Source organism: Gopherus flavomarginatus, chromosome 17 (genome assembly GCF_025201925.1).
Source record: "Gopherus flavomarginatus isolate rGopFla2 chromosome 17, rGopFla2.mat.asm, whole genome shotgun sequence".
Classification (NCBI taxonomy): Eukaryota; Metazoa; Chordata; order Testudines; family Testudinidae; genus Gopherus; species Gopherus flavomarginatus.
This window is the reverse complement of record NC_066633.1, coordinates 19634617-19652789: the sequence shown is the minus strand read 5'-3', so window position 1 is coordinate 19652789 and position 18173 is coordinate 19634617. Positions and strand designations below refer to the sequence as shown.

Sequence of the window (18173 nt, the reverse complement as noted above, 5' to 3'; positions counted from 1 at the left end):
CCCTAGGCGCATGCAATAGGCACTGAAAAATCACATATACGTAGCAGAAAATGCAGCAACACTGTCTCTTCAGATTTGGGGCCATATAGTACTGCAAATGTCAGGATAATAACATGTCTTTTCTTCCACCCTTCATTCGTCTTATCTATTTAGATTGTAGCATCTTTGGGGCAGGGATGACTGGAAGTTCATGGAGGATAGGTCCATCAATGGCTATTAGTCAGGATGAGGAGGGATGGTATCCCTAGCCTCTGTTTGCCAGAAGCTGGGACTGAGCAACAGGGGATGGATCATTTGATGATTCCCTGTTCATTTCCTTTGGGGCACATGGCATTGGCCACTGTCGGAAGCCAGGATACTGGGCTGACCCAGTATGGCCATTCTTATGTTCCTATGTTAAGCCTAGACACATTCAGACTGGCAATAATGGCTAGAGTAATTAACTATTGGACTCATTTCCCAAGGGCCATGATGCATTCTCCATTACTGACAATTTTAAAATCAAGATTGGATGTTTTTTCTAAAAGATCTGCTTTAAGAATAATATATCTAGACACCTGTGTTGTACAGGAGGTCAGACTAGATAATGACAATGGTCACTTCTGACCTTGGAATCTGTCTACTATGGGCTTGTACAACACTCGTCACTGTGGGGCTCCAAGCTCGTATGAGGCCTCCTGTGGCTACTGTCATACAAAAAATAACAATAACACACTTGGATATTAAGTTCACCCAATTCCCCTCCTCTGGTTCACCCAAAGTTTCCCACTGAAGGTGACAGGAGACTTGAACGGATGGAGAAAGTCAGAACAGGCTCATTATTTGGCACCCTATTTTAATCTTTCAGAGGGTACATTCTCATGAACTTCGTGAGACAGGCTTCAGACTGGCTCCGTTCAATAGTCAACATTGGACAATACTGCACTTGCCGTGTGTTAATCCAATACTGAACATGTCCTACAAGGCCATTTAAATCAGCCACAGTTGTGAACTTTGTCTATGTTGCAATCTCAGTTGAAATTACTGGAATGTGGAGTTTGGGAAGGCGGTGCTGAAAAGGCAGAGGCGGGATTAGTTTTGTATGGGTTATTGCATATATTGCAGAACCCTAAATGTTAAGCAAAAGAGAGGGTGGCAAGAAGACAGGGTGGAGCTGCTATTGCAGAGACCAGCACTAGCCATGGGAAGGGCTGCCCAGAAAACCCTCCTCTCTTTACTCTGTCTAGCAGCAGCGGTTTGTCAGGCTCAGGACACCTGCCCAGGTGAGTGAAAAACAATCCTGCTCACAACACATTTCATACTATGGTTCTTGCCAACCTGGACCCTGGAGAACAGGGAACTGTTACATTCAGCTGCCTTCAACATGTAAGATCTTCAGGGATCTTTGTTGTCCTACAGGTCTGTAAAGTTCTTTTCCGGCTCATGGTGCAATATAAATAATAAAAAGAACAGCTTCTTTGACCAAAATTATTTTGTAAAAATTAATCTGTATTGCAGAAATGGCCACCGCAGATGAGAAGTGGTCAAAAATAGGACACAGTTTTTCCAAATAATTTTGTGAAAATCTTTTTTTTTCATTGAAAGTTTCTGAAATCTGACGTTTTTGACCTGCTCTTCCTCACACTCATTTCCTAATTTCTAACCCCTCCACCCCCACGTTGCTGCTGGACTCTCTCCATCTAAAGTTCTTATCACCATTGTATGTTGATGCCAAAGCATTTTTAATCCAGTAAGTGACCAACCCACAGGCTCTGAAATATCCACTTCTTAAGACATTCTGGGAAATCTAAACCTGACCTTTAAACCTCTGATAATAGATTAGCCTTTTTAAAACTCATGGTTACTAAGGTAAGGTTATCATTTTAAAAAATACTAGGACTGTGTATCTAATAGCAGACATCCACAATAGAGATCTTTGTATAATAATACTTACTTTCACTGCTGTACTTTGGATTGAAAATCCAGCTGCATTTGAGGGTTAATTTTAGTTCACTGTAAAATCCTATGATACTTATGCAGGATTTAATCAATTTTGTACAGACCTAATTCAGGCAAACTCCCTTTGAAGGAAATGGGTGTTTTGCTGAAAAAGGAATGAATACAGGATTCACCCTTTTATGGATAAATTCATGTATTATTTCAGAGCAGCACTGCTTTTAAGTTTCATTTCCTTACATTCATGATCAGTTAAAAAATCATTTGCTACCTATGATTTATGCCCAAATGTTCTAAATTAGGAGGCAGGGTTCCTATGTCACAGGAAATATTAATTTTTTCCTCATTCTGTTGGCCTCTAAAATTTCCACATTAATGGAGCTCAATGGAGTTGACGACTGTGTTATGATTTTTCTCCACTAATGTCCCTGTTAATTTAAAATCTAATAATGTGTATAACACAGGGAAACACTGTTAAGATAAAAAAAATCAATTTTTAAAAATTCATTACCTGTGTTCGTAGCAGCAACTGTTTTTTAAATTAATTTGCTTTTGGACAATGTCTTTCACTGAATGACAGCTTTTTGGTTTTCCTCTGCATTTCATTCTGCTTGCACAATGAGAACTGACTAGTCAATGTATCTTTTCATAGAATCATAGAACTGGAAGGGACCTTGAGAGGTCATCCAGTCCAGTCCCCTGCACTCATGGCAGGACATAGTATTTTAGGCTATGGAGGGAGGGATAGCTAAGTGGCTTAAGCATTAGCCTGCTTAAACCCAGGGTTGTGAGCTCAATCCTTGAGGGGGCCACTTAGGGATCTGGGGCAAAAATCAGTACTTGGTCCTGCTAGCAAAGGCAGGGGGCTGGACTCAATGACCTTTCAAGGTCCCTTCCACTCCTAGGAGAGAGGTATATCTCAAAAAATAACTAGACCACCCTGAGAGGTATTTGTCCAAGTTGCTCTTAAAAATCTCCAATGATGGAGATTCCACAGCCTCCCTAGGCAATTTGTTCCAGTGCTTAACCATTCAGACAGCTTGTTTTTCTTTAGTTAATTTCATTAAGAGGTTCTCATGAACTGGCATAATTCCACAATGGTTGGGTTCGCAAACACGGCAGGGCAGTATGTACATCAAAATTAACTCACATTTTTTTAAAAAAATCACTTAAATGTAATGTCTTTTTCTTTTAACCTTTCACTAAAACTTAAAACAGAAACAAAGAGTAATGATCACCCTAAACCCTTTAATTTTAGGGCATTGGCTCTCAAATTCATAAAACTAAAGAAAATGTTGCATTTATCACTAATAGAGAAAAGAAAATTAAGGAACTATCTAGTCTCTCATTTGCTTGGTTTTCTGCAGAATGTTTCAGATGATGAGAAACTAACACATATTATTTATGGATTCATTTCTTTCCCCAGAGGTGAGGATAGTGGGACTCAGCGGTTCTGATAAACTCACCGTTCTCCAAGGCTGTCCTGGGTTCCCCGGTGCCCCAGGAGTCAAAGGAGACCCAGGAGCTGCAGGAATGAGAGGTACATTCCCAGGCACTGAAAGAGAATCAGGCATGGATGGTGCTGATGTAAATGGGAGTTACTTATGTAATATGCTCAGACTTTGGAGATTCCCCCACAAACTCTGATATGAGGAAACTCTGCCCAACTCATAGGGCGAATCTTCCGTATCCTTTGGTGATGGATTGGAACTTCAGAATAACCAAGACTTGAAATATTGTCCATTCTCTTTGGCTCATCAGATTGGCAATCAAGTCCTCTAGTTCATTCCCCATCTCTGTCACTGTCTCACTGTGTGATCCTGGGCAAGTCACTTCCTCTCCCTGAGCCTCAATTTCCCCCTCTGTATAATGGCTATAATGGTCCTTTACCTTTCTGGGGTTATCTGAGGCACATTTCACTGATCTGTGTAAAGCGCTCTGGGAACTTTGGATGAGAGGGGCTAGAGAAGAAGAAATGATGATGATTAGTTTGAGCCATGGAATTATTAATGGTAGCATGACCGGGGTCCTAGTGGGAGCCAGCTGTGGTCACTCAATTAGGGTGAACTGCAAAGAATGGTGTCAAGTAAGAGAGGGGTCGCTGTGTTAGTCTGGATCTGTAAAAAGCAACAGAGTCCTGTGGCGTTAGTCTATCAGATGCCACAAGACTCTTTCTTGCTTTTTGCAAAGAGTGGCACAGCCAAGCCCCAAAAAGCTGGTGGATATTCCAATACCTGGATTCACCAAACCAGCATAAAACAGCTTCTTTATTACCTCACTGGTTACTCACAAGTCCAAACAACACAGTTCCCTTAAAGTGATCCAGCCTCAGGCCTCCATCCAGGTACCCACGTCAAATATGGTGACAATTTCTGTAAAGCTTATTTCATCATAGAAAAGAGAAGGTTTGCTCAATCCCAAAGATCGGACACATCACCTCCCAGGTTAATGAATGTTTCAGATCTTACACGCTACAGTCAATTCTTATTAACTAAACTAAAATGTATTAAAAAACAAATGAGAGAGAGTATGGTTAAAAGATCAATGTACCTACAAACAAGAGTTCAATTCGTTGAGGTTCAGATTCACAGCAGAGATGGTGAGCTTTGTAGCTGCAAAGAGTTCCTTTAGAATTCAGTTCATAGGTCATAGTCCAATGTCCAAGTCTCATATTCAGAGCTATCCCATATTTACAATTCATTGAACTGATAGGATGTTGTTTTGACCTCTGAATTATCAGAATACAGCATGAACAAGGACTGTTGATTACACTGGAGACCCTACTCATACATATGTAAATAGACAAAAACACAAACATTTGCTCCCCATGTCTTTATTTATTTTGGAGGATGTTCAACCCTTTCTAGCCATGCCTCACAGGTAGCATGTAGACAGGGCCGGTGCAAGGATGTTTCGCGCCCTAGACGAAACTTCCACCTTGAACCCTCCCCCCCCGTGCCCCCGCCCTGAGGCACCACCCCCCGTGGCAGCTCCCCCCCTCTGTCCTGAGGCACCACACCCCGCGGCAGCTCCCCCCCCTCCACCCAGAGGCACCCCCCCGTGGCTGCTCCCCCCCCGAGAGACCCCCTCTTGTGGCAGCTTCCCACCCTCTGCCCTGAGGCACCTCCCCTCCCCAGCTCACCCCTGCTCCACACACGAGCACCCTCAGCATGCCGTCCCTGCTTCACTTCTCCTGCCTCCCAGGCTTGCGGCGCCAATCAGCTTAGGCGCCGCAAGCCTGGGAGGCAGGAGAAGTGAAGCGGCCATGGCGTTCTCAGGAAGGAGGCGGGGAAGGGGTGACCTGGGGCAGGGGGTTCCCCTGCTTGCTGCCCCCCCTCTTACTTGCTGCAGGTGGCCCTCCCCGTGCTCCCCTGCCCAGCTCCCTCCGCCTAAATGCTGGCGGTGACCAGGGCAGCTGAAGATCCAGCTGCCTCAGTCGCTGCTGAAGAAAACAGCGCCCCCCCAAATGCCAGTGCCCTAGGCGACCGCCTAGGTCTCCTAAATGGTTGCACCGGCCCTGCATGTAGAAAATGGTTGTTTACCAGCTTTGGCAGGGCCGTCCCTAGCTGTTCTGGGGTCCTATATAGCCCCCTCCAGGGTGGGGGACAGGCATCCACGGGGGTTGTGGGGCTGGACCCAGGCCTCCGTGGGGGGAGGGCTGGCTTGGGGCATGGGGGGAACCACCCCACAGCACTCACGGGCAGCACAGCTGGGGCCGGAGTCCCTGCACTTCCCACCGCTGGTGAGTGCAGGCCTGGCCCTGCTGCAGTCCTCAGGGGCGGGAAGAGGTGGGGCGCGAGAGAAGCAAGGTGGGGGCTTTGGGGAAGGGGTGGAGTGGGAGTGGGGCTGGGGAACAGCAGGGGTTGGAAGAGGCAGGGCAGGGGCTGGAGCAGTGTGCAGTGGCTCAGGGCACCAGGAAATTTGGTGCCCCAAGTTTTCTGGTGCCCTGTGCAGCTGTATACTTTGCGTATGGGTAAGGATGGTCCTGAGCTTTGGTTTTCACCTAGCAGCAAGATGTGCATGTCCCATTGACTTCAATGAGCCTCCATGCAAGAGTCCATGCTAGGGGATCCTGATGTGAGATCAGGGACTGAGCGAGCCAGATGTAGATACATTATGTGAATTTCGACACAGATGGGTTATTGTAATTCCAGGTTGGGGTGGTGGGTGGGGATTACGTACTCAGTATTTATGCTACCTTGGAAACTATTCAGTCAGTTTTCTGTGTTTGCAGGGGAACAGGGACCTCCGGGGACCCCTGGAAAGGCGGGACAAACTGGCCCAAAAGGTAAAGTAACAAAGGGCAGAGAACTGTGTTTTCCTACGGGTGATGTAAGAACAGGAAATTTGTTTTTAATCAAATATCAATTAGAGCTAGTTATAAAACTCCAATTGCTCTAGTATCTGGGCTCGAAAAACCACCATAGCTTGCCTTCACTCTATATTTGACAATAAAGGGTTTATTATTGCAACAGAACTTCAGATCTGATCCACTGTCAAGATCTCGGTATCTCTGATCAGTCTTTACTATCTTATTATTTGTTCAATCAGGAGAAAGAGGTCCTGCTGGTGCCCCTGGAGTGAAAGGTGAGAGACTTCAGATGATTCTTCGCACTGCAGAGCACCTTATGGTGCTGTTTGTGGTGACAGAAGAACCGGGAGCCACATTTCCCCCCATCCCACTGTACAATTTTCCCTTCTGGCTGCTCACAGAAAGAAAAAGCTGAAGAAAAAAATTGGTTCAGGTTGAACAAGAAGTGTCATTTGACTCAAACCAACAGGTTTTGGGTGTTTTTTTTAAATCTCCTTTTGGTTTTTGTTTAATAGCCAAATGACTTAACAAAATGTTTCAGAATGAAAAGTTGGAACATTTTAATAATGTCAAAGCAAAACATTTTGAATAAGTGGGAAATTTTCCCCTGATTTATTGTCATTTGCTTACTTTGGCTGTACGTGTTTGCCAAATGTGAGCTGAATTTGTGATTTTTTCGAACAAGAAACTGCATATTTTTGGTGAATAATATATTAGCTGAAAACATTTCAACAGCTCTAATTATACTGTCTGACATATCACAAGGTCCTTGGCAGTCACAGGAAATTACTCCAGGAATCAAACCGCACTAGGCCAGCGGTTCTTAAACTTCATTGCACGGCAACCACCATCTGACAACAAAAACTACTACACGATCCCAGGAGGGGTGACCGAAACCTGAGCCAGCCAGAGCCCTGCTGCCCTTGGCAGGGGGACCAAAGCCTGAACCCCACCGCCCAGGATGGGAGGCCTGTATCCTGAGCTCCTCCACCAAGGGCTGAAGCCCTTGGGCTTCAGCTTCAGCCCCAGGCAGTGGGGCTCAGGCTTTGGCTCCAGTCCCCAGCCCCAGTGACCCCATTAAAACAGGGTTGAGACCCACTTTGGGGTCCCAACCCATAGTTTGAGAACCACTGTACTAGGCTAACACATCTTCGCTCATTACATAGGAGCTGGGAAGCATGCACCCAGCTGCAGTGTTGACGTATCCTAAGGGTTAAATTCAGCCCGTGAAGAGGACAAGAGAAGATAAATGTATCACTTAAGTCCCACTAGTGGGCTACTTTAACAGATTGTCTGGAGTGTAAGTAATACATAGACCTTGAACTAGCCCCCTGCACAATTAACCCCCAAGTGGGTGTTGAAATGAGAGATCAAACTATGGAGATGATCTCTACGGAAAACAAAAAATTCATTCTGAGTTCTTCCTTTAGGAGATAAAGGAGCATCGGGAACCCTTGGAACAGTTGGTGAGATCCTCTGTACTTTCCTTTATATTGAGCACATCACTTCAGTTTCATTTCTGCTGAGCTGGAACTTGAGTGGTTTAAGAATCTTCCCTCTTGAATAGTTACCATGCCCACGGTATCGAGCTCACCAATATTTCTGTAAGCATTGGAATGTCTGAAGAGAGAAATAGCTCTGTCTACAAAACAGATAGTCAGTACAGTGTTGCAACTAGGGTGACCTGACAGCAAATGTGAAAAATTGGGAGAGGGGTGGAGGTAACAGGAGCCTATATAAGAAAAAGACCCCAAAATTGGGACTGTCCGTATAAAATCAGGACATCTGGTCACTCTAGTTGCAACATCTGCAATAACTCCAAGCAGATGACCTTTGGTATTAGAGATAATATTTGGCATGTAAGTGAAAGCTGTAGATCCAGATGTATATCCTGGAGAAGGCTTCTTTCTCTTACCCTCCTTGTACTCCTCACATGCTGGGGGTGGGGCTATGAAATACAAGAAATGGATCCTGTTTAAATGCTCGTTTAAAGGAGTGTCCCCTTTTCTATTTAACTAATTTCACTTGGGATTTTTATAATATATTGACTCAAATTCACAGCTAGCGTAAGCAGGTGTAACACCCCTGACTTTGTAGGCATTGCTTCTACTTACTGACCAGCAATTAATTTAGTTCATTAAGAGCCAGTTCTTACCCCTGCAAGTAGGAACCTCATGAGAGGGTTACAAAACAGTGTTGGCTAGTTATGAATGCCATCTTCTTTATTCTAGACAGGAAGCGCAGATCAGAGATGGGTGTGATTCCATTAACACTTGGTCTTGCACAAGTACAAACCTGTCTAGTGCCTTTTCTCGTACATTGCTATCCCAGCTATCACTGTTAGTACAGTTTAAAAGACAATACAAAGTTTTCTGGTTCAGGTTTCACTTCCACTGTTTCTTTTCCTGTCCAGGAGAGGAAGAGCTGGACGATATACAGTGTCAGAAAGGTGAGCATTTCTTATAACCACTGAACTATCATCTCCTTCTTTCCAGGGAATGCGGCCATGATGGCTAAACACTCAGGAATGATAAACAAATATATTAAAATGACTAATGTGACCACTCTGCTCTTTTCCTGTTTTACCCGCCAGATGGTTGGGTATTTTTAAATGAATGATTTATGCAAGTAGCCAGTGAATCTTTTGTGGAAACACATTTCAGCCAATGGGTTCACTTGCAATCTGTTTGATGTGAGTATTCCTATGAGTATTTGATATTCCCTTGCAGTGATTGCTCACCCAAGTCACATGATGACTGGAAGCCCTTCTGACTCACCAGGGATTTCAAAATGGCTGCACAGGCACTTCTACCAGTACAAATCTTTGTGCACATTTCAGTTTTCAAGACACTTTGAGACAACCCTCTGTGCAGGTTGAGCTGTTCTCACACACAACACATGGGGTTGGGCAGTTGTTGTCTCTTTTCCTCTTTCAAACATACTTAATATGAACCACGCTTGTACAGTGAAGTCTAAATAATTGTGTTTGCTAACTACAGAGAGCATGGAAAGCCTAGCTAGGTACATACGCTGCTACTCTGGCAGGTTTCTAAAGATAGAACACAGAGAGCACCATTAGAGGGCTCACAAAGTATTTAAAAGGATACTACCCATTTCCCAAACACTACAGTTGGAAGGAGAGGAGATGGTGGTTCAAAGACTGTTTTCCATTTACCTGATTCTGCAATTGATTTGGCCCTCAGGGCAACATAAAGCAGCCCATGAATCCAAGGAGAGTTATACAACCAATTTATACATTTCAATTCCTCTTTCAACCAGGAGCAAAGAACTGCAAGGAGCTGCTAGCCAGAGGGAACATCATGAGCGGCTGGTACACCATCTACCCCCTTGACTGTAACGCCAGGACCGTGCTGTGTGACATGGACACAGATGGTGGAGGATGGATTGTAAGAACCGAGCACAACGAAGCTCATTGAACATTTTTTCTTGAATAACAAACAGTTTTCTGTTCCAAAAATGGGAGGTGGCCCTTACCCAGTGGGTTACAGCTAGGAGAAAAGCATGATGACGGAAACTCTAAAGCTGTCATTTCACCATGGTTAGCTGAACAAAACCACTGAGCCCTTCTAATCCTCCTAATTCTTGTCAAAGTCTCCAGACACCTTGATTGTTCCATGGAGAGAACCCGGAACTTTAGAGTCAAGAAGTCCCCATCTGAGGGGACATTTGTCACTGGTCCAACACAGTTAACCAGGTTTCCCTTCTCCTGGCTATTCTCTGCCTGCTCTCAGAGCCTCCTCAATAGCTGCCCAGACTCTGGAACCAGAATTCCTTCTTCCTTCCACGGGCCTGGTGCCTCAGCTGCTCTATCGCTCAGACAGCCCCTGAGTATGAGTGAAGAGAACGTTCTAGGGAGCTGAGGGGTTTGAACCCTGTGTGTACCTCACATTTAACCCTTCCAATTTATCATTGTGGTTATTTATATCCCAGTCGTCCTAGAGAATGTGATGAAGCTCAGGGTCCCATTGTGCTGGGTGCTGAACACACACCCTGAGAGACAGCCCCCGTCCCTTACAGCTCACAGTCTCCATAGACAAGGCAGAGAAGGGCCTGTCATGGTACAATTCCCCACTCTGAACCGTAGCGTCCAAAGGATGGGGTACCAGCATGAATTCCTCTAAGCTCAATCACCAGCTTAGAACCTGTAGCGCTGCCACCAACCAGGAATTCCAGTGCCTGGTACACTCTGGTCCCCCCAAAACCTTGCCCGGGGACCCCCAAGACCCAGACCTTCTGGACCTTAACACAAGGAAAGTAAACCCTTTCCCCCCGTTGCCTCTCCCAGGCTTCCCCTCCCTGGGTTACCCTGGAAGATCACTGTGTGATTCAAACTCCTTGAATCACAAAACAGAGAAGAAAATTCACCTTCCTCGCTCCTTCTCTTTCCCCCTCCCAGACTCTTCCTGAGAGAGAAAGTAAACCTAACACAGAGAGAATTTAGCCTCTCTCTCCCCCTTCCCTCCTTTCTCCCCACCAATTCCCTGGTGGCTCCAGACCCAGTCCCCTGGGGTCTCACCAGAATAAAAAAAAAACAATCAGGTTCTTAAACAAGAAAAGCCTTTAATTAAAGAAAGAAAAAACAGTAAAAATTATCTTTGTAAATTTAAGATGGAACATGTTACAGGGTCTTTCAGCTATAGACACTGGGAATACCCTCCCAGCCTAAGTATACAAGTACAAATTAAAATCCTTCCAGCCAAATACACATCTGCAAATAAAGAAAACAACCATAAGCCTAACTCGCCTTATCTACCTAGTACTCACTAGTCTGAACTTATAAGAGCCTGTATTGGAGAGATCGGAGAGAAACCTGGTTGCACGTCTGATCCCTCTGAGCCCCCAGAGTGAACAACAACCCAATTCTAACAGCACACACCAAAACTTCCCTCCCTCAAGATTTGAAAGTATCCTGTCCCCCGATTGGTCCTCTGGTCAGGTGACAGCCAGGCTCACTGTTCTTGTTAACCCTTTCCAGGCAAAAGAGATATGAAGCAGTTTTGTTCTATCAACTCTTACTTATCTGTTTATGACAGGGCTGCACAGAAAGCAGAGGTGATGTGACTTGCCCAAGTGGCAGAACTGAGTATAGAACCCAGGCCTCCTGATTGCCAGCCCAGGGCTGTAATTTTCAGACCATTTGTTCCTTTAATCTAGTGCTGGTGGTACCAAGATTTAATATGATCCTGTGAGACAAGCCTCCATCCGTGACCATCACCTGAGGCTGAAATAGATCTGACCACATTAAATCTCATCTAATGATTTACAGTCTCAGAGTTTCTGGTCTTCTGCTCTAGTAGGATGGAAATCAATGTGGGATTTCCCAGCTAAGAACCTCCTGTTTCCCTGTAGGTGTTCCAGAGACGGGTGGATGGTTCCGTGGATTTTTTCCGTGACTGGAATTCGTACAAGAGAGGTTTTGGCAGCCAGCTATCAGAATTCTGGCTGGGGAATGACAATATCCATCTGCTAACATCCCTTGGTAAAGACATCACTGATGCATTGTTTTCCTTACAGCAACCTTCTCCACCAAGATTTGTTCCCACATTTTAACCATGGATACAGGGTATAAATTTGTACTATCGGTAGAAGTAACCCGTCTGCTCCAGACACCCCTTCCTGTTCCTTACATCCCAGTCCTGCCACACAAAGCTATTGAAACCAATAACGCTGTGGTAGCTGGGCTGGCTCCAGTCATGATTCATGGAGCAGCATTTTGTCCTCGGGTGGTTTGCCCACAGTACAGCAATGAGGAATGCTATAGACTGGATGGAAATTGCTGAACATTTTTCTTTAAAATTGTTTTCTAAAGGAACCAATGAGCTTCGTGTTGATCTCAGAGATTTTGACAACAAGTATCAATTTGCTACCTTCGGCTCATTCAAAATTGCAGGGGAGACTGAGAAATACAAGTTGATCCTTGGAGCCTTTGTTAATGGCACTGCAGGTAGGTTCTGAGCTTGTTCTTTACCCTTTGTGGCAGATGGAAAAAATGGAAAGCAAATGAGATGCAGAATATTCTATGGCAGAAGCAAAAGGTGATGTAATCTGTGGAAGTGATCTCTTTTGGAAAACTTCAATTATTCTGCTATTGAACTATCTGAGCAGGAACCCACGTTCTAGTGACACCAGCTCTGTAGTGTAATATGTATATCCTACTTAGGGAAGACTGAAAGCAGAACTCTTAAGCAAAGTAAACTGTCATGGGATAAGAGGGAAGGTCCTTTCCTATATAAATAACTGATTAAGATAGGAAACAAAGAGTAGGAATAAATTCTCAGTTTTCAAAATGGAGAGAGGTAAATAGTGGTATCCACCAGATGTCTGTACCTGGACCAGTACTGTTCAGCATATTCATAGATGATCTAGAAAAAGGGGTGAACAAGGTGGGAAAATTTGCAGATGATACAAAACTACTCAAGATAGCTAAATCTGAAGCAGAGTGCAAAGAGTTACAAAGGCAGATCACAAAACTGGGTGACTGGGCAACAAAATGGCAGATGAAATTCAGTGTTGATAAATGCAAAGTAATGCACATTGGAAAACATAATCCCAGCTATACATATACAATGATGGGGTCTAAATTATTTGTTACCTCTCCAAAAAGAGATCTTGGAGTCATTGTGAATAGTTCTTTGAAAACCTCTACTCAATATGCAGTGGCAGTCAAAAAAGCTAACAGAATGTTGGGAATCACTAAGTAGGGGATAGATAATAAGACAGAAAATATTATATTGCCTCTATATAAATCCATGGTATGTCCACATGCTGAATACTGCATGCAGATACAGTCACCCCATCTCAAAAATATAGATATTGGAATTGGAAAAGGTACAGAAAAGGGCAACAAAAATGATTAGGGGCATGGAACAGCTTTCATATGAGGAGAGATTTAAAAGACTGGGACTTCTCTGCTTGGAAAAGAGACGGCTAAAGGGAGATATGATAGAGGCCTATAAAATTGTGACTGGTGTGGAGAAAATAAATAGGGAAATGTTATTTATTCCTTCTCATAACACAAGAACTAGAGGTCACCCAATGAAATTAATAGGCAGCAGATTTAAAACAAACAGAAGAAAGTATCTCTTCACACAACATGTAGTCCACTTATGGAACATGTTGCCAGGAGATATTCTGAAGACCAAGATTATAACAGGGTTCAAAAGAGAACTAGATGGCTTCATGGAGGTTAGATCCATCCATGGCTATTAGCCAAAAGGGGCAGGGATGGTGTCCCTACCTTCTGTTTGCCAGAACACATAGGATGGATCACTTGATGATTACCTGTTCTGTTCATTTCCTCTGGAGCATCTAGCATTGGCCTCTGTCGGAAGATGGAATACGGGGCTAGATGGACTTTTGGTCTGATCCAGTATGGCCACTCTTATGTTCTTATTCCTTAACTGGCATCACAGAGACTTGGTTGAATAAGAATTGTTACAGCAATATTGAAATAGAGGGGTTTAGCTTGTTCAGGAGAGACAGGCAGGAGGAGGTGTTGCATTATACACCAAGAATATATACACTTGTTCTGAGTTCCAGAACAAGTGTATATGGGCAGGCCCTTTGACAGCCTCTGGATAAAGATAAAAGTGGTAAAAAATAGTGGTGACCTCATAATAGGGTGTCTACCATAGTCCACTAAATCAGGAAGAGTAGGAAAATGAGGAAAAAGAACAGGAGTACTTGTGGCACCTTAGAGACTAACAAATTTATCTGACCATAAGCTTTCGCTCAAATACATTTGTTAGTCTTTAAAGTGCCACAAGTACTCCTGTTCTTTTTGTGGATACAGACTAACACAGCTGCTACTCTGAAACCTGTCATTAGGAAAATGAGGTATTTCTAGAACAAATAGCAAAAATAGGCAAAACCCAGACCTGGTGGTAATGGGGGACTATAACTACCCACACTTCTGTTGGAAAAGTAATACAGCAAAACACAAAATTTCCAGTAAATTCTTGGAATATATTGGGGACAACTTTTTAGTTTCAGAAGGCAGAGGAAGTAACCAGGGGGACCAGCCATTTTAGACTTAATTCTGACCAACTGGGAGGAATTGGTAGCGAATCTGAAGTTGGAAGGCAATTTGGGTGAAAGTGATCATGAAATGATAGGCTTTATTATTCTAAAGAGAGGAAGGAGTGAAAGCATGAGAAGAAAGGCAATGAATTTAAAAAAGCAGACTTTAACATACTCAGAGAACTGGTAGGTTAGTTCCTACAGGAAGACAATCTAGGAGGAAAAGCTGTTCAGGAGAGCTGGCAGTTTCCTAAAGAGACAATATTAAAGGCACAACTGCAAACTATCCCAAAGTGAAGGAAAGATCAGAAGAATAGGAAGAGGCAATTAGGCTTCCATCAGGAGCTCCTTAATGACCTGAAAATCAAAAAGGGATCCTACAAACAGTGGAAACATGGACAAAATGCCAAGGAGGAGCACAAAAGAATAGCATCATCTGTTGGGACAAAATCAGAAAGGCTAAGTCACAAAATGACTCAGCACACCACTTCTGAAAGGTTGCCAACCCCTGATCTAGCAGGGTCTCGCAAGGGTCAGTCCTGTGTCTGATATTATTCAATGTTTTCATTAATGACTGGGATAATGGAGTTGGAGAGTATTCTTTTAAAATTTGCTGATGACACCAAGCTGGGAGAGGTTGCAAGCGCTTTGGAGGACAAAATTAGAATTCAAAATGACTTTGGCAAATTGGTCTGAATTCAACAAGTTGAAATTCAATAAAGACAATTGCCATGGGCTTCATTTAGGAAGGAAAAAGCCGTTGTTCTCAAACCTTCATTTTGATGACCCCTTTCACACAGCGAGCCTCTGAATGCAGCCCTCCTCATAAATTAAAAATACATTTTTAATATTTAATACTGTTATAAATGCTGGAGTCAAAGTGGGGTTTGAGGATGGAGGCTGACAGCTCTCAACCCCCCACGTTATGACGTCACGATCCACTAAGGGATCACGACCCCCAGTTTGAGAACTCTTGGGCTAGGTGGTAGTACTGCTGAAAAGGATCTGGGAGTTAGAGGGGATCGCAAATAATATGAGTCAACAATGTGATACTGTTGTGAGTTATTGTGGGATCTGTTTACCCGTATTGCATGTAAGAGAATGGGGATTATTGCTTGACTCAACTCAGCACTGGTGATGCCTCAGCTAGAGTTCTGTGTCCACTTTTGCATACTGCACTTTAGGAAATATGTGCACAAACTGGAGAGAGTCCAGAGGAGAACAACAATAATGATAAAAGGTTTAGAAAACCTGATTTATGAGGAACGGTTAAAAAAGCTGAGCATGTTTAGTCTTGAGAAAAGAAGACTGAGAGGGGACCTGATAGCAGTCTCCAGGGCTCATACAAAGAGGACGATGATCAGTTGTTCTCCATGTCCATTAGTGGTGGGATAAGAAGTTGTGGGTTTAATCTGCAACAAGGGAGACTTAGGTTAGATAATAGGAAAAGCTTTCTAACTATGAGGATAGTTAAGCTCTGGAATAGGTTTCCAAGGGAGTACGTGTAATCCCCACCAATGATGGTTTTTAAAAACAGATTGACAGACACCTGTCAGGGTTGGTCTAGGTTTACTTGGTACTCCCTCAGCATAGGAGGCTGGGCTTGATGACTTTGTGAGGTCACTTCCAACCCTACATCTCTGTGACTCTGTGATTCTTTGGTCCTGAATCCTCAACCCATTCCCTGGTAAGCTGTTAGTGTTAGGAGCGCATTGAGCGCATTGACTGCAATGAGTTACTCTGCATTTATAGTGATGTCACTGAGATCAGAATATGGTTTGGTGGAAAATCTTTCTTCTAGGAAGTAGAACTGCAGTCTCTCTCCTGGACTTCAGGGAGATTTTTTTTGCCTGGTGAAAGGAGAAATTTAGCAACCCCACTGCAGAGCTGCCAGGCTGGGCTGTGGGACCTGAACTGTGAAAGCATGTAGTAAATACTGTACACACAATTGTTTCCACAGGGGATTCATTGACCATCCACAACCACATGCCGTTTACAACCCAAGACTGTGACAATGACCAGTATTCAGGTAACTGTGCAACATCCTTTAAAGGAGCCTGGTGGTACAAGGCATGTCATTGGTCCAACCTGAATGGATTATACTTGAGAGGAGCCCATGAAAGCTATGCTGATGGGGTGAACTGGAAGACCGGCAAAGGGCACAAGTACTCCTACAAGGTGTCAGAAATGAAATTTAGGCCCATGTAGCCAATCAGGGAGGCAGTTATAGTAATTACACTTCGCTCTTATGCAGCAATTATAGGCCTGTCATATCCATCATTTATCTGGAGACGTGCTGAGATGAATTCTTTTTATACCACAATGTTTTCTTTGTCTTTCATGTTTCGTTTTTCTGCTCATCCAATGAGAAGTGCAGCCATTTATGTAAAAGAAAGTAGAAATATAGGCTCATTAGTCAGTCATGGAATGGGTAAATCTCTGCAAAGCTACTAAATAAATGGTTAAATACACACAGACCCAGGCTAGAGCCCATCGCCTTCAGCACAATAACTGCAAGCCCCTAGTACTTGAGCTAAGTAAGTATCTTTAGCTGTGTGTAATGGACCATCTTCTTTGTATACCAGTCACTAAGGGAAGATGTCAAATTACACACTCAGCCACTGCAGTGTACTAGAGCTGGTAACAATAAGGCAAAAATAGTTTTGTGGAAAAAAATGAAATTTCTTAGTTGTTTTCATTTCAAAGGGTTGAAAATGGACCTATTTTGTTTTTGTTTTTACCAAAGTCCTAGTATTCTATGTACAAAAAACATTTGTCATCATCATGAGAACATTTTTGATATAAAAAGAAATGCTGAAAAATTTCAGTAGAAAATATTGTAAATTTTTTCAGTCAAACAAAACATTACCATGATGTCAACGATATTTTATTAAAATGTTCTTTAAAAAAAAAACACCACACTTTGTCCATGGATAAACTCTTAGGGTCTGGTTACACTGTGACAAAAACCCAGAGCACCATGTCTCAGTGCCTGGATTAGCTAACTCAGGCTCACAGGGCTTAAGCTGCAGGGTTATAAAATTGCAGTGTTGACATTCAGGATGGGGCTGGATCTTGGGCTCTCAGACTCCCTCCTTTATGTGGTGTCATAGCCTGGGATCCAGCCTGAGTCCAAACATCTCTACTTCAGGGGTTGGCAACCTTTCAGAAGTGACAGGTTTCAGAGTAGCAGCCATGTTAGTTTGTATCCATAAAGAGTTGGTTGGGCAATTCTCACCTTTTCACTTTCTCTGTATGTGTATATATATATATCCTTACTATATGTTCCATTCTATGCACCCGATGAAGTGGGCTGTAGCCTGCGAAAGCTTATGCTCAAATACATTTGTTAGTCTCTAAGGTGCCACAAGTACTCCTGTTCTTTCAGACGTGCTGTGCCGAGTGTTCATTTATTCACTCTAATTTAAAGTTTTGCATGCCAGGAATATATTTTAACGTTTTTAGAAGGTCTCTTTCTATAAGTCTACAATATATAACTAAACTATTGTTGTATATAAAGTAAATAAGATTTTTAAAATGTTTAAGAAGCTTCATTTAAAATTAAATTAAAATGCAGAGCCTCCTAGACCGGTGGCCAGGACCCGGGTAGTGTGACTGCGACTGAAAATGGCACACCTGCCATAGGTTTCCTACCCCTCCTCTACTGCATTTTATAGCTTCACAGCTCGAGCCCCCCGACCCAGGCTAGCTGCGATCATGCCACAAGTCTTTTATTGCAGTGTAAACATGCCCTTAGCTCCAAACATTTCAACCAGCTCTAACTAGGTCTTATCTCTTCTCCTCTTTGGCTCTGTCTTCTGCTGCTTCCATTACCAGAGGCCCCACCCCAGCTCCTACCACTGTCATGCAATTTTTCCTCCACTGT

At 43.4% G+C, this 18173-nt stretch overlaps 1 protein-coding gene across 3 annotated transcripts; it reads left to right on the top strand.

Moving 5' to 3' along the window:
* The first annotated feature begins 1180 nt into the window (after positions 1–1180).
* Positions 1181–16495, top strand: LOC127036008 (ficolin-2-like). 3 transcript variants are annotated; one of them, XM_050926426.1, is made up of 10 exons: positions 1181–1262; positions 3362–3475; positions 6170–6223; positions 6487–6522; positions 7678–7713; positions 8661–8696; positions 9527–9654; positions 11618–11747; positions 12078–12212; positions 16248–16495. In XM_050926426.1, the coding sequence occupies exons 1-10, from the start codon at positions 1181–1183 to the stop codon at positions 16493–16495; spliced, it is 999 nt and encodes a 332-aa protein (XP_050782383.1). The 3 variants fall into 3 exon arrangements, with proteins under 3 accessions (XP_050782383.1, XP_050782384.1, XP_050782382.1); XM_050926427.1 differs by lacking the exons at positions 6487–6522; positions 7678–7713; positions 8661–8696; XM_050926425.1 differs by lacking the exons at positions 6487–6522; positions 7678–7713; positions 8661–8696 and having other exon boundaries at positions 6170–6228; positions 9466–9654.
* Positions 16496–18173: the final 1678 nt, after the last annotated feature.

Excerpts from the sequence above, each read along its gene's own strand:
- LOC127036008 (XM_050926426.1), top strand. The coding sequence starts at position 1,181 with ATGGGAAGGGCTGCCCAGAAAACCCTCCTCTCTTTACTCTGTCTAGCA. Across the intron at positions 1,263-3,361 it reads GGCTCAGGACACCTGCCCAG|AGGTGAGGATAGTGGGACTC; the intron begins GTGAGTGAAAAA and ends TTCTTTCCCCAG. Across the intron at positions 7,714-8,660 it reads GGGAACCCTTGGAACAGTTG|GAGAGGAAGAGCTGGACGAT; the intron begins GTGAGATCCTCT and ends TTTCCTGTCCAG.